The sequence below is a fragment of the Fulmarus glacialis genome, unplaced genomic scaffold (assembly GCF_000690835.1).
Source record: "Fulmarus glacialis isolate BGI_N327 unplaced genomic scaffold, ASM69083v1 scaffold36706, whole genome shotgun sequence".
In the NCBI taxonomy this organism is placed as follows: Eukaryota; Metazoa; Chordata; class Aves; order Procellariiformes; family Procellariidae; genus Fulmarus; species Fulmarus glacialis.
The window spans coordinates 11704-27366 of NW_009216985.1; the positions used below are offsets into that span (position 1 = coordinate 11704).

The 15663-nt window shown below is 46.1% G+C and overlaps 1 protein-coding gene across 1 annotated transcript in view; it reads left to right on the forward strand.

Moving 5' to 3' along the window:
- Nucleotides 1-13720, forward strand: part of C8A (complement component 8, alpha polypeptide) — a gene marked incomplete at its 3' end in the record, with an annotated part of 17022 nt that extends 3302 nt beyond the window's left edge. The window contains exons 3-10 of the mRNA XM_009579496.1: nt 3-147; nt 1304-1448; nt 2986-3175; nt 4653-4853; nt 6225-6465; nt 10198-10326; nt 11029-11186; nt 13498-13720. Coding sequence (XP_009577791.1) covers nt 3-147; nt 1304-1448; nt 2986-3175; nt 4653-4853; nt 6225-6465; nt 10198-10326; nt 11029-11186; nt 13498-13720 — 1432 coding nt within the window. The remainder of the gene's footprint in view (nt 1-2; nt 148-1303; nt 1449-2985; nt 3176-4652; nt 4854-6224; nt 6466-10197; nt 10327-11028; nt 11187-13497) is intronic.
- Between the last annotated feature and the right edge of the window lie 1943 nt (nt 13721-15663).

Below are 15663 nucleotides of genomic sequence, written 5' to 3' on the forward strand. Positions count from 1 at the left end.
AGCGCCGCTACCGCAGGCTGGTGCAGCCGGCGGGGTTCGCGGGGCGGCGATGCGCGGGGCACCTCTGGGGTGAGCAAGCTTGTCGCGCCGAGACGACGTGCACTGGAGCCCCCGGCTGCGGGAAGGACTTTCGGTGCGAGGAATCAGGTGAGTGAACTGGGCACAAACTCCTGCCCAGGAGGTTTCGGTCCTGGGTGGACGGACCTGGGATGATTTCAGTCCCTCTGCCATGGGCAGAGCTTTGCCAAAATGCGTTCGGGATGCTGAACCAGCGCAAGAGAAAGCAGGAAATTTCCCTGTCTTTGTTTTTTTCCCCACTTTTACAGAAATCCATTCATGTTACGCTTAGATTTGGATAGAAAAGAAGGCTGTGTGACATGGAAAAGGTTAATTTTTCAGTGGAACAAAGAGAGTAGAAATATTCTGCTCCAACTGCTGTGCTACACGCTCGCACCCCCCTCCACGGGCACCACCGCTCCCGCAACGCACCACTTTCTCCCCCTGCAAAAGACATAGTTCAATCATGAATCCAACTAGCAATCTGTTGGGGTGATTTATTTATTTTTAGCCAGCCCCAGCTCTGAGGATGGGGATATAATGCGGCTGTTCTCTGAAAGTTTGACTAGCCTTGACAGATTTTTGTTTTTACACAAATGGCTCAAACTCCCATCTTGAGCATTTAATGAAAATCCTATTGAAATCTAGAAATGTGTGCCAGCTCTGTGACCAGCTTATCAGCTGGAGCAGGTCGTCATCGCTCCGTTGAGGCAAGGGCATTGATTCCTGCCATGAATATCATGTCCAGGCTTTCCCCTCACTCCCAGAAGCAAAAGCACTTTCAAGTTGCCCTTCCTGCAAGCATCCATTCTTGAGCTATAATTATTGCAATAAACTCCCCAAATACCTCCCGCAATGGGAAGAGGAAAAACCGCACTTTGACCAGACAGAGCTGACTTCCCTAAGCCAAGCAGAGAACCTATTGCTTCCTCTAGCCCCCTTCCAAAAGCATGATTGTAGATAATAAAATCAGGCCAGTGAGGTGACCTCTACTTGATTCCCATCCCATGGGAGCCCAAGGGAGCAGCTGGCTTGGACTCCAAGCTGTGCCCGCGCCAGGTTGCAAAGGAAAACCTCCCCCGAGGAGCTGGGAAAAGCAAGCTCCCAAGGGAAAAGCGCTGTGTTTAGACCCTGCGTGACTTCTTGTGACCCCGAGATATGGGGGGAAAACACCACAATCGGTGCAAGCTGCCAAAAAGGTTTTCTGAAGGGCGGATAAGCGCTCGCCTGTACCTGTGCACTTCAGGTCGCTGTATTAAACGGCATCTTGTGTGCAACGGAGAGCCAGACTGCAGAGATGGGTCTGATGAGGAGAACTGTGAGGATGAAGATATTGAAAGCCCTTGTGAACATCTGTTTCCAATCCCAGGGTCTGAAAAAGCAGCCCAAGGGTGAGTAATTAATCAATAGCTGCTACTCTCACAATCAAAACAGGATTAAGTCTTTTATATTGTTCTTCCTTAGTAATAGCAGTGCTCCGTGAATTGATAGGGTGCTGTACAAAACCCAAAAGAGAGCTACTGTCCCACCCAACCATGGGTAGCAATGAGGGAGGCTGGAGGGTTCATTCCAGCTTTTATTTCAAATTCTGTCTCAAATTTACTGTCTGACCCTGGTCTCTCGGTACTTGTGAGTGTCCCTTGTATACTCATGTAAAAATATATCCCAGTTCTCCGAGTCCAGTTATCTTACAACTTTCTCCAGTTGATAAAAGCAATATATTAAAGGAAAGAGTAGACTTTGGAGATGCAGCATCCTGGTGGCTTTTATCCTTAAGGAGAAGATTTAACTCCAGGATTTAGGACTTCAGAGCACAGATTCAAGGAGGAGAGCCTGAGCTCCACATGAATATGTGCGGGATAAATACACCTACCCATGAAAAAGTTTTACTGTATTCAGTTGCAAATTTTGGTTAGGTAATACACGGAAAAGAGCAATCCAGAACAAGTTTAAAGGCAAAATGTCTGTTGTGACATTTTGGTTTTAAATCTTGTGTTTTAACCAAGATATTGCTTAGTTTCACTTGGAGAACACGGGCTACAGCATGAGAATGTAGTCACCCATTAGATAACTTTCCCATCAGCTCGATCCCATGCTCTCTGGAGTCCATGAGATAAGTGTCTCTCTGCCCAGGGCCTGGGAAAGTCCACCAAAAGTTTTTCAAGACATATATTAATTTTCACCAAGCACCCCATTTAATACTGCTCTCTGATGAGTTTCTCCTGCAGAACACAAAAGCAACAGCATTTACTATCTTAGTCTTCAAGACAATTCCCTGTTGTGAGGAGCAATGCTGCTGTCTAGTTTGAATAACGCTTTCATTTGGGGCCACGGAATTACAGGGAATATTAAGTAACAGGCGGGATTTCAGAGGGCAGCAGCTGCGATGGCTGGAGAGCAGGAAGAAAGAGGCGTAAGGAAATCATAAGCGAGAGACTTGGCAAAGCACAAGCGGACTGCAAGTCTAGGGAGGCTGCTAATTCCCCTGAGAAATGGGACCGTTATTAAAAGGAAGGAGATGAAATAAAGATAGAAAACAATTACAGGGAACGCCAGGAAACACTTTGGGACAGTGAGATGCATTAGGCTGCGAGAGACTCACGGGGGACCTGGAGGAATTCCAGGACTTCGGGACTTTCATAACTACTCGCCAGGATGGACTGGACGATTTAACTGTTTCTTCCATCTCTAGCGTATGAGTCCAAACCAATGCCTTGGAAATAAAATGGCTGTTTGTCTCCTGTTAGCTTTGGGAAGGAGACAGCAAGGAGAACAGACCCAAACCTTACATTTTAGGTGCTATCCAAATTCAAAGTCAGAGACAGATAGATAACTTGTAGTGTCAGGAGAACAGAAACAGTGACAGAGACTGTTGGGGAAATAAAACAGGAGCTATGGATAACTTTCTGAAGGCTATTTCTTTCCAAGATACAATATCCTAACACAGGAAGAGAGCCAGTACGTATATGACCCTAATTTTTTTGGAGGCCACTGTGAGTACGTCTACAACGGAGAGTGGCGGGAGCTGAAGTACGACGCTGCATGTGAACATCTCTACTACGGAGATGACGAGAAGTATTTCCGCAAACCTTACAACTTTCACATATACCAATTCTTAGTAAGTACTCCGGGTCAAATTTAGCAATGTTTTCCCAGCTAAAAGCCAAACTTCCTCTAAAGATATGTATATTTTATCATTCGCTACAGGTTGTCTTTCAAGGTACCTTCCTCCAGCTGTCCCCAAGACAATAGGCAATCGTGATATAAATGCTGTTTTACGGCTAACATGCTTTATCACCCAGGCATCCCCACTGCTTACTCTGGCCTAGTCAGAGCCAAGAGAAATGGGTTTTCTCTACATTCTGCTATTAACGAGCTGTAGAGCTTGCGCAAGCCACTTGCCCCTCGAGGGATGAAGTTGGCCATGTGTAAAACGGGAAGAATGCTACTGGTTCAATCTTTGAAAGCATTTTAAGTCTATGGCATGGCTACAAGGGACATAAATCCAAATTCTGAGTGAAATAAAGATCCTGAAAGTCATACCATGTATCACAACGCCTGTACTCTGGGGGGTCACATCTGATGTTGGAGACTGAACTAAGCAGAGCAGGGATTCAACCTGGGTCTCCCATGTTGTAAGTGGGTGCCTTGGCCACACTGTTAAACATTTATCATGCTTTTTGACATGAATGAATGAAAACACATTATTCCAGGGGAACATCACAGCCACAGGCTCAATGCAAGTGGCTTTCATGTCCTCCCAGCAAGAAGACTGCCCTGTGCCCTGTTGAACCCAGCCAGACCCACCACACGGGCCACACTTTCTTCTCCCCTTTATCTGCTGCTAGCAGTGGAAGGACATCTGCACCGTGGTCAGGGACTGAGGGATGCTTGAGCATGCCCCATATGCACCTTGACTTAGGAGCTTCTACCCACTGGCGTCTAGGAAGTCACTGATGACAACATGAGAAGCCTTTTTTCAGTGTTGGTAATTTAGCCGGCTTTTTACAGAGACGGCAAACGGCACAGCCCAGATTCAGCAAGGCTGCTCAATTCCACACACCGGCGAAGTAGAGCTGTCAAAGAAAAGGTCACTTCTCTAAAACACAGGCAAAACAATGTTTGTTTTCTAGCATTGCCATTGCAAGTGGCTGGATCACCGCTGTTGATTTTTTTTCCTAAATAAATTCATCCAGAAGCAGTCTGGAGAGAAGAAGTTCACTCCAGATTGTTAGGATTTGGCAGAGCTGGAAGGAACTGGAAGGAGGGGTCTATAATGGGAAGTGTCAAGCTAGCTTAATAGGCACCATTACCAGCTCTGCCTGTAACGGTACTGCTTTGAGTGGCTAAACACAAACCTTTCCCCCGCCTGGAGATGGATGAAGCAAAATGCATGGCTTTATCTGCGTTTCTCACATATTTCCAAATGAAATGGCACGTGACTAAACTCTGTATTCCACATTCACTGAAGTCAGTGTTGGTGCTGTCAGGAGCATCGCAGGCTTCAACAGAGGCACGACCAGCTCCTTAAAGAAATAGAGATTAAAAAGGAAGGGAAGTACCTGAAAAATTAATGTCTGTTCCTTTCACTTCAGGCTCATGCTGATTCTGGATTCACTTTTGAGTTTTATGATGATTCAAAGGATCTGCTTGACGCCCTTAAAAGTGATAAATCCAGAACAAAGGGCTTTACCATTGGAATTGGGCCTGAAGGATCAGCTCTCCAGTTAGACTTGGGCTTCACTTTATCAGGTGGCAAAGGATCCCTGAAGAATTTCACACAATACACTGCAAAGGTAAAAAAAAAAGAAAAAAAAAAAAATCAATGATGCATATGCTCAAATCGTGCATCTGTGCATCGCATGGTCTGGCTGTAACTTATGTCAGTTTATTCTCTCAATTGCATTTTTTAACACGTAGTAATTGTACCTTAATTTGTTAATGTAATTGCAAATGTATGATCGTTAGTAATCCCGTTTGTTGTTCTTACTACATTTTAGCAAACAGGGAGTGGGAATAAAATTGAATTACGAAGTACCACAACACATGTCACCTCATCCCATCCTGTTTCATGGCTACATTAAGCACATAAATAAAAAAATGCTTAAAATGATGATGAGGGAGGAGGAAATATCAAGATGTTGATCAAAACAGTTGTCCTCAGGGGATGATCTCCGGTAGCAAATATATCATGTTCAAATTAATGCAAGCTGCCTTACGACAGGGAAATATGCTACTTTTTACAGGAGGTTAAAATACCATGCTGAAAAAAAGAGTACCTGATAATAGGGTGTATTTCTCACAGTGAGTTTACATCATGGACTAACTGTGACGACTCCTTTCCAACCTAATAACATGAATGCTGGTATTTTCCACATTTACCGTGCCCCATCTCCACTTCTCTTGTGGCTGTTGACAGAAAACAATAAAGAAGAATTACTTTGATGGTGTTCTGAGTTGAAATGCCCTTAAAAGCTGTTGGAAATTGGCACCATTACTGTATTTATTGTGCCCTTGTCTAGATTCACACAATGTTTGCAGCTAAACGATGATCAATTATTGGAGGAATAATTTAAAGGGCTGTTCTTGTTGCACTGGAGCCTTGTCCGGGGCAATGGCCAATCTAGAAGAGAAGTCATGGATCTGGTGATATCTAGATTATCAGATAGATTATCTGGTGATAATCTATGATTCTATATATCCAGAAAATCCTCCCCCAGTCAGCACCTTCCTGGCCAGGGTATCTCCCCACTGCCGGGCTGGGCTGGGCTTGCCATGAGCCCTTGTCCTGCATCACTGGTTGAGGCTGTGAGAAAAGCAAAAGGGAATAAACAGCATGGAAAAGGCGGCAGAAAGAAGAAATAACAGAAATGGAGAATGGAGGGGAATCAGGTGGAGCCCAATTCTGATCATATTCTATGATTAATAAAAAAAACCCCTAGCATCCAACCCATGGCTCTGCCCTCCACCTTATACAGAGTCACGAGAAAGAGACACTCCCTTTAAAAGAATTACCACTGATTTCATTTAAACCAGGGCTGGTTTTCATGCCTTTAACATCCACTGACAGTAACAGATTCAGCCTTTCCTCTGCAAACCTAAGGACTAGAAATGACTTTTTTTTTTACTGAATGTTGAGTGGCAGCTCCTCTTCTCTTTACCTGCAGGAGGTTGGATTCATTAGAGGTGTGACGAAGGTGCAGACAGCCCGTTTCAAGATGAGAAGGGACAACATTGTTTTGGATGAAGACGTGTTGCTCTCCCTGCGGGAGCTTCCGGACACCTACAACTATGGCATGTATGCCAAATTCATCAATGACTACGGCACCCATTTCATGACATCCGGCACTATGGGAGGCATCTTTGAGTACATCCTCGTCATTAACAAGGAGGAAATGAGAAGAAAAGGTTAGAAAATCACAAGACATTCTCTGTTCACAACTTTCTGCTCTAAACGAAGCATTTCCAACCTGGAGACCATGGGGTGGGTCCAGTCCACCAGAGTGGACATTCATCTGGCTCTGGCTGCTCCCCACAACCATCATCTCCCAGCGTCACTTGCTAGAGTTCTCTAAACTTCTCCTATTTCTTACAGTCTAGACCATTCTCATGAACGCTCAAGGACTGCAAACTCATCCAGAGTAAAGAAAGATAGCCCACTCATGTTTTAGCCTCCTAATAGTGAGAGTTTCAATTTTCTGTAAATGGAAATAACGTATTGCACTTGGCAATATCTCTGCCACTTTACTCTGGTTAGTGTCACACCTGAAGACTAACAGACCTCTGTGAGCTCCAGTTCTCCACAAATTGGAGTGTATGAGGCTGGAGAGCCATACCTCTAAATCTCAGTTACATAAAATATCCACTGCAGATGTCTAGATCGCAAGAATAGTCATTACTGGTGAGCCAAAGCATAATATTTTTCTTAATCAAAAACATAAGATGCAGAAAAATAATATGGTATTTTAGCACACTAACTGGATTGTCAACTTTTGCAAAGGTGCCGACAATGCAATAGATCCCACTTCCCCTAAGGGCCATCACTCCGCTCTGCTGAGGATAACGCTGCCTTGGTAACTCCAGGCTGGACATTTATGCAAAAGAAAGTTGTGATCTTGGACACCAGGTGCAAATTGCTGCAGTTGGTGCAAATTGCTGTAACTCCATTGATTTCCATGGTTCTGCCCCAAAATTTGTTTCTGGTCTGAAATGGTTTGGTACCATCAGCACTAGGATAACTATGCACTCCATATTGAGTGTTAACCATGCCAATTTTTCCACAAGAAATTACCAATTGAGAGAATTTTCATCAAGTTCCTGAACTACTAATGTTTGGAAACATGATGCCTCTTCAAATCACTTATTCACTTTGAAGAGTGAGCGATATTGAAGTGAACAAGATCTTGGCAAGCAAGTCTTCAGGAAGCAGACTGCCAATTTCAGAGGAAGAATGAATCAAGAGCATGTGGAGGGAGGCTATTATTTTGCTTTATCTTGTGCTTGCTGTGTATATAAGGAGGAGATTTACTGCTACGAGATGCCCTATTTTAGGAAAGAAGGATGTTGAAGTTCAGCAAAAGACAAAAATGTGACCCAGTAGAGATGTAACTTTCATTCTAATGTAGCACACTTCTGTAATTTTCATCTAATTTTTCATCTGCTAGAAAGTCCACATTCACCAAGTCAGACGTAGACCCAGAAGGACCCACCTGCAGTGGCTGATATGCCACTGTCTAAAAGCATTTAGCAAAAAACCTGATTTTTCTAATGGCGATCACAGCCGAGCTTGAAGGCTGTGTTTGCAAGAGGATTATCCACCTCCCCTGAGGAATGGTCAGGATCAGGATTTAAGCGCTCAAGTCTTAAAATTAGAGCTTCAAAAGATGAGTTTGAAGCTCTGCAGATGCCTGGAGATGTACCGCTTAGTCCCCGCAGGGCTGAGCAGCAAGGCACCTGCTTTAGATCAACCACTGCATCCTAGCCCATGAGGATATGTGTTAAATGCTCTGGAAGATGCTCCTTTTTTATAGACCAGTGACTAAAGCACATGCCCACGAGAAAGATCCCTAGACTGAGTCCTCCCTAAATGAGAGACAGCTTGGGCGGTCACTGAGCATCTAGCTAGGCATAGGCATGAGCTGGACTTTAAGCATCTAGGAAACCTGAATTTTGAAAATCTAAACCTTCTGGGTTTAGATACCCAGGAACAGACCACAACTCACCGGTGCAGAGCTTAGGACTGCAGTTTTGCTGCCAGACCCATTTCTAGCTTTCAGGCTGCAAGGGCTTGTACGGATGTGGTCATGAGTGAAATAAATACATATGTCAGAACGAGGTCCCTTGTTGCTCTGCCATCAATATTTTTCATTACTTGTTTTTAAAATAGATTGTTATGGTTCTATTATTTAGCAGAAAACAGTATAATGTGTTCACACATTACAAGAACATTTATGGGAGAAACATTATGCACAGAGTAAATTAGAAAGAGTCTTCATATATTCTGATTAATTCAAAATGCAGCAGTAAATCTTATCACTCGAGCACATTTAACTATCACAAATTATATCATATAAAAAACCTATCAGGGCTCCCCCCTCAAGTGCCAATATTTTGTATGACCACCCTTTTGCAATGATAACCACTTTTCATTTATCAAGACCCGATCTTGCTGCAACCAATAGCGAATTGTATTGACAGACCCTCGCTGAACGTAATTACTCAACGGGAACCATGGTGAATCAATTAATCAGGGTGTTCCTCAAGTTTAATTTTATGGCACTCCAACACCAAGATAAGCAATCACTCATGTTGCTTTGGGTGAATGAACTTTACCCACTGTGTTTACAACTGTTGAACAGTTTAGCACAAGTAATTGAGTGCTACACATTTAATCTTTCTCAAGGGCCCAGTTTTGCAATGGGATGTAATTCCCCTCGAAGTCTTGAGCATGCTTCAGCTCTCACCAGTTTGAATCCAGGACTTGTAGCCCCTTTCTCGGGATGCCGAGCACCTCCGTCGGTTGGGACCCACCAAGCCAACAAGCAGATACGTGCCCCGCACGGCTCCAGCGAGCCTCTCCTGCAGGGTGTGCAGAAGGGAGCAAAACCAGAGCTATGAGCGTTTTAGCAATATTTTAAACACGAGCAAGACAAGACACTGCTCCCCAGTGCTGGGGTGAGGCAGGTCAGCAGACAACGCGCTGGGTCGGGGCTCGGCCGGAGGGTTGATCTTCAGACCATTAAGCCATGATGCACAAATCCCGCTGACCTCTGTGCCTCCCTTTCAATACCAGGGTATTGATCGCCGGGCTGCTTTGTAAAACACTTTAAGATCCTCTGACAAAAAGAGCAATATAAAAGTTACCTATTACTTACAGTACCCGTATTTATTGAAATCAATGGATTTTTTAACTATTACGGAAGACGGCCTTGTATTTGCAGGACACGGAAGTGTGTACATAAAACCAGGCTGTATGAAATATGCGCATTGCTTACCTTGGTGAAACCACCTCATTAGTTCCCTTCTCCCCTCTGCAGTCGCTTCATGGGTCTCCAGTTACATATTTTCATGATGTATGTGGCGGTGGCGGGGCCGGTCGCAGCAGCCCGGCGGCAGCAGGGCTTTGGCAGCTCTCAGCAGACAGACCTTTTGCAAGTTGCTACTTAAGATGCTACTTAAGCCACTAACACATGGGTCAGATCCTCAGTTTAGGAAAATTAGCAAGGATCTATTGATTTCAGCTGCTGTTCCCAGCTTTACCCTAGTTATGAGTTAGTCTGTGGGAAAAAAAAAAAAGCTTTATTTTAAAACAAATAGACCAAACAAGGAAATACATGCCTGAAGCCTGGTGTTAAGATTTTTACTTTCTTCTAATACTTTCTAAGGAAACAATTTTACAGTAAGGACATTGACTTTTTCACCTATTATGTGATAAGCCCAATATACCCCAATAAAATATTGGCTTTTCCACTGCAAGACTAAAGGCTGTCCTCTGCCTGGAATAGCTCTTGACTTTGAAAAACGGGCCATGCAAGTAACTGAATATTTTCTTCATTGATAGGAAGAAAACCCGTAGGAAAATTAACATCCTTCCACTTGGAAGGAGTCACTAATTTTACTGGTTTCCTTTCTGTTTTACAGACATCAGTGCTGAAGAGATAAGTGCCTGTATTGGCCGGTCAATTGGCCTTACCGTCAGCGAGAGTAAACAGCACTTGGAAGCATCCGTGTCATCCTCTGACTGTGCAAAGAAAGGATTTCTGAAAACTGGTAGGATAGCAGGGCAGATGGCTGTTAAGGCACCTTGCATCACTCCTCTTGGTCACTTGGGCATGGGGATTCAAGCAGGGTCACACAAGGGGACGAAGAAGGGAGCTCTGGTGCCAGCCCCAGCCATGGCTCAGGCCCAATGGTGGGACCACAGCGACTTTGGGTGCAAGTCTCCAGGAGTACTGATTGCTCTTGGAAGGGCAGGAATTAAGGTAGCAATACCTGGATTAGAAACACGTGTAACTAGAGGCAGTGGGGTGGCTGGAAGGCTGCAGTCCCTAGAGCCATGACAGACTGCACATGCATGACCAGGGCAACATGGCAACTATTAAAGAAGTCAAACGTGACTATAGAGAGTACTCAGAGAGGCTAAGCCCAAGATTTGTAAATCACTTACCCAGATAGATACAGACAGCGTGATCTACGGCCCACGTGCTAACCAGAAACAACGGCTGGAGGCGTGCGGGCTCATCAGGTCTCACCAGCTTAGAGCGTTTGTGATGCTCAACTCATCACCTTGTGATAACGTGGCAGGGCTCGCCCCGCCAGCGGGGGATGCCCAGCTCCCATCGGTTTCAGGAGGCAGCATCAGTGCCGCTCACTGATAGCCCCTTGCACGATTGAGCTCACCTCCATGAAGCAGTTTCTAGCGTATGTGTGGAAACGGTAACTAAATAATATGGGTGTAATTCAACTTTTCAGATGCTGAGAGCAACAGTGCAGTTGTGGAAGATATTATTCCCCGGATTAGAGGTGGAGATACCAGTTACAGCGGAGGGCTCTTAAACAGTTGGGATGGCAATATGTATCGTCACTGGGGAAGGTCATTAAAATATAATCCTGCTGTTATTGATTTTGAGGTAAGGCTTTTCTGCAGTTGAAGAAACTCTGCCGCTATAAGGAATGAAAGTGTAGTCGAGCAGATCATTTCGTATTTTTATTGTGATCCCATCACAGAACAAGATTAAATGTAATGGGCCACTGCTCTGGTAACCTCTTATTCATTTCACAATGGGGAGTACATCTCCCACCGACCGCAGCCGCAGGGAGACGGACAAGCAGCTTAATGCTGGATTAGTGCCGAGTTAAGTTTTTGATGTGTCCCTAAACAGCTTCCCGATGAATGGCTCTCTGCGGTTGCATTCATTCCTATTATCCTCCCCGACACTGTCCACCCTCCTGTATAAGCAGGGGACTCGCGGGGGGCTGGGGAAGGAGCCTTGCCCCCCCAGCAAAGGCTCTGCATAGACCCCCCTGCTTTTCACCTGCCTGAGAGCCGCAGCGGCTATGCCTAACCTCTGCAAGACCATGGTGGGTATTGCTATGGGTGCTTCCCGGAGTTTTTAGAGCAGGGGGCTCCTGGGCCGCTTTGTCAGGTGGGTCCTGTTTCTCTCCATGCTCCACAAAGAGGGTCCGTGGCCATAAAAATCAGTCAAGTTCTCCTCCTCCCCTCGTTTTATTGGATGCCTCATACAATGGAAATATCACTGAAGCATCCCACAGGGCTTCAGAGATGAGGAGGAGACGGGTGCAAGCGGCGGGGATGGAAAGGAAGAGAGAATCCAGGGTCAGAGACCACAGAGGCATGAGAAGGCGGGCGCACTCCTCAGCTGCGCTCAGGAGTACCGCACCTACCCTGAGATGCGACCATCGCTGGTCTGCTCCAGGAGCTCAGCTGTGGGGGAAGGACCTCGGTCACGGCACACGCTGCCACTTCCATCCCTCTCATCTTCATTTGAAGGCACACCTGCTCCTGCCTCTGACAGAGGGTGGGAGAAGGGAAGGTGGAATCAGGAACCATCTGCGTTATTGGCAGGGCAAGAGGGAATCTGCAAACCTTCCTGGGCAGCACCTTGACAGCAGAAAGCCCTGATAAAGTAGAAGCGCTTTCAGTTCCAGCTGAACGCATGCTGCAGGTTATTCACCTTTCTGCACAAGTTCCCATCAATTCTGGGCTAAATTTATTGCAATTTTCCAGTAAACCATGTGCTGACCTCTCTGATGGCTGCTCCGGAGCTCAGCAGTCGCTGTGCAACCGGAGCTGCCGATAAGTGCTCATGTCCACTTCAGCAGCTCTTATCTGCAGCTCCCTCTCGTTTGTTAAAGAGGCTTGTGCAAATTTGTCTAAGAGCTCTTCCCAAAGCCCAGCTGATCCTCCCCACGAATCGCTCTCACTGCGCCTGGTGCAACGAGACGATGTCCAGCTCTTCTCTGGGACTCGTTTCCACCGATTCCCAGCCAGGACGCGCAGCGTTCGCACAGATGCATGGGTGGACAAATATATGTCCTCAGAGCAGCCTTGGGCTTTGAGCTTTAATATTCAGTTGAATTTTTGTTACCGGTGACAACAGAAGGGCTGAGATTTTTCAGGGAACCGTTTTCTAAACACAGTTTAATACCTAAAACACCCCAATGAGTCACTCGGAGCATTTCAGGAGGTTAAATACTACCACCAGCACATGAGCCCGCAGCCCTTTGGCTCATCCAACCAGTTTTATAAAACAGGTTCAGTGGAGAAGGCGAGTTATAATTACAGTTGCCCACGCTGGGCTAATTTTGCTGAATGGTATACAGGAACTGGATTTTGCTACTGGAAATATTATGAGCATGTTATATTCTTAAAGCTGTAGGGGGCACAATATTATTTTGTTGCATCAAAGGACAAAATGTAGGTAGGTAAAATTCTTCATGCTCAGCATTTACCAGATGCTTCACAATCCAGTCACCATTAGTGGTAGGTGGGCATTAAATTTTGATGATACCCACTGTCCAAAGCTCTTACCTAAACATTTTGGTTCAAAAAGTCAAAAAGCATGCAAGAATCCCTGAGATCGTGACAGCACTAAGAAATTGGTCAAAAAATGGGCTTACTGGGGTGTTTTAATTTATCATTTGAATCCAGACTGAAACTCCAAGGCATGTCCAGAAAAGCCAATCCCACACAAACCTCTAAGATGAGGAGGGTTTTGGAATGGTGGTTCTCACTGGAGCCCATCAGTCGTGGTAATGCATTTGCATGATGTACATGGAGCTGTCAAGGAAGATAAATGAGTTTTTTCTGAGCCCTGAGTTTATCCAGCAATGTCACAGCTCTCTGACTGCGGCGTGGTGGCATCTCAGTTGATGCCCAGCTGCAATTGTCTCCACGCTATTCGTCTCCATCCTACGCAGCTGCAGCCCATCCACGAAATTCTCCGCAGAAGCAACCCTGGCGACATGGAAAGCAAACGGCAAAACCTGAAACGGGCTTTGGACGATTACTTGTTGGAGTTCAACGCCTGCCGCTGCGGACCGTGCCAGAACAACGGTGAACCCATTTTGGTGGGAGACGCGTGTTTCTGCCAGTGTCGACCAGGTTACGGAGGCCCTGCCTGCGAGCAGACTGAGCGCCCAGGTAAGACCCCGGCGTGCACCCGCAGCAAGGGAGGGCGAAAGGCACCGAAGGGACAGGGTTTTCCCCTCCACGTGGTTAACCAACAGCTCTTTGCATCCTTGCGTCAATCAAGCCTTCGCTTCCGTATCGCTTTTGTTGCTACGCTATCCTACGCAGCCCTGCAAGAGACTTAAATGAACAGCTCAGGTGATTATTATATATAAATCAGTGGAAATGAGGATGTGTTTAATAGCTGGGGACTTACTGCCGTGTTGCAAAAACTTGAGCTGGGGTGCAGCAGCAGCACGCAGGCAAAGCCCAGCTGCCCATAGTGCCAGCTCGGGGGTGGGCTCTGCCTGCCTGCAGCTCGTTACTGTAAATGAGACCATCATCTGGTCCTCGCTGACTGGCACGGCACGTCCTCGGGATGGCCATTCTCCGGAGCGCCTGCGGCATCCCCCTATGGATGCCTGCGACAAGGGCGAGAATGCAAACCCCGATGGGAAGGGAAGCTGGAAGGGTCAGCCTAAGCGACTGGGAAGTGGTGGACATGCAATGTGCCACCAAAAATGCTGTTTTAGTAAAAAATTGCCACATTGCCAGATTTCCTCCCCCCGCCCCCCATAGGGAAACATTTTAACTAGAGGGAAGTATCTATTTCGGGAGAGAAAAAATGTGTTTTTCCAAAGTGACAGGCTTTTATTTATGTTTTCTTTATTACTTTATATACTATCCTAAAAAATGAAATGGGTGGCAAAAAAAGCCAACCTTGGAACACGCTCTTGTATTTCAAAAAATGTCACAGTTCTTTCTGGATATTTTTATCCTGATTCATGATGATGAAAAAATCCAAATCTCAGCACTTGAAGCTGGCAGAAAAATCCATCTTCAGAGCAGTTCCACCAGACAGAGCTCCAGGCCTTCAGCCGTGTGCTCATAGCTGGGGTCTCACCATTGGAAAAGCAAAGCTGTGAGGAGATAAGGAGTAAGAGCAGAGCTGGGTAGGTGGTTTATGAAGCTGAACTCAAAAGCATTGCTTCAGTGACTCAAAAGTGGGCTACTTTAACAAAAATCTCAGGTTTTTTGAGTTGTCTCCAAATCCAAGGAATCTACCCCAGATGAGGAGCACGGAAAGCTCAGGACCTGGCCCCAAAGCAGCCCACCGAACTGGCCGGCCCCTGTGCTCCCCGCTTTTAGCAATAGCGGGGGGACACACACTTCCAGCTCATGGGAAATGAAGCAAAGTTTTAGTTTCAAAACTGATTGAAGACCAAACCTAGTTTTTTAATGAACAATGTTCCAGCAGACAGGAAACCCAGCTTTTCAGCCAGCGCTAAGTAAGAGCACACACATCCATTTGTGCTGTCTGGATTAATAAAGTGCCCAAGCCAGGCATGAAGGCCAGTTGAGTAAATAAAAAACGACAGTAAATGACAGCCATCAAGCATTCCCATCATTCAGGAGCACCGCCATAATCCATAGTATCGAACGCTCCTGACAACTCAGTCTGTACTGTAATGAAAAAGCCTTGAAATGACCCATCTCCAAAGGGATGGGCAGACTTTTCAAAATAGCTCCACGACGTTACGAGACTTTTGTCCCTCTGGCTTGGTCGGAGGTGGGAAAGTTAGTGCAGAGCGAGCCGTCAGCTGCCCTTTGGGAAAGGAAAGCCAAACCGCAGCCTTTCAAATGAGCAGAGGAGAAAAAGAAACAGCTATTGGTGTCTGAAGAAGGTGATGCTGCTTCATCTCCCCTGGCTTCAAAGCGCCTTGATCTCAACAGCCGTCCGTGCACCGGGCATGGCTGGGATGGAGCAGGGAGTCCCGCTCGCAGCAAACGTTACAGCCGGAGCTGAAATCACAACCGGTGGTGGCATTCAGCTCAATCTTCCTCCCCTGCTCCCACCCACCGTATGCCGCTGCCGTCAGGCCACATGCAGCACTTCAGACCTGAATACCTCCCCC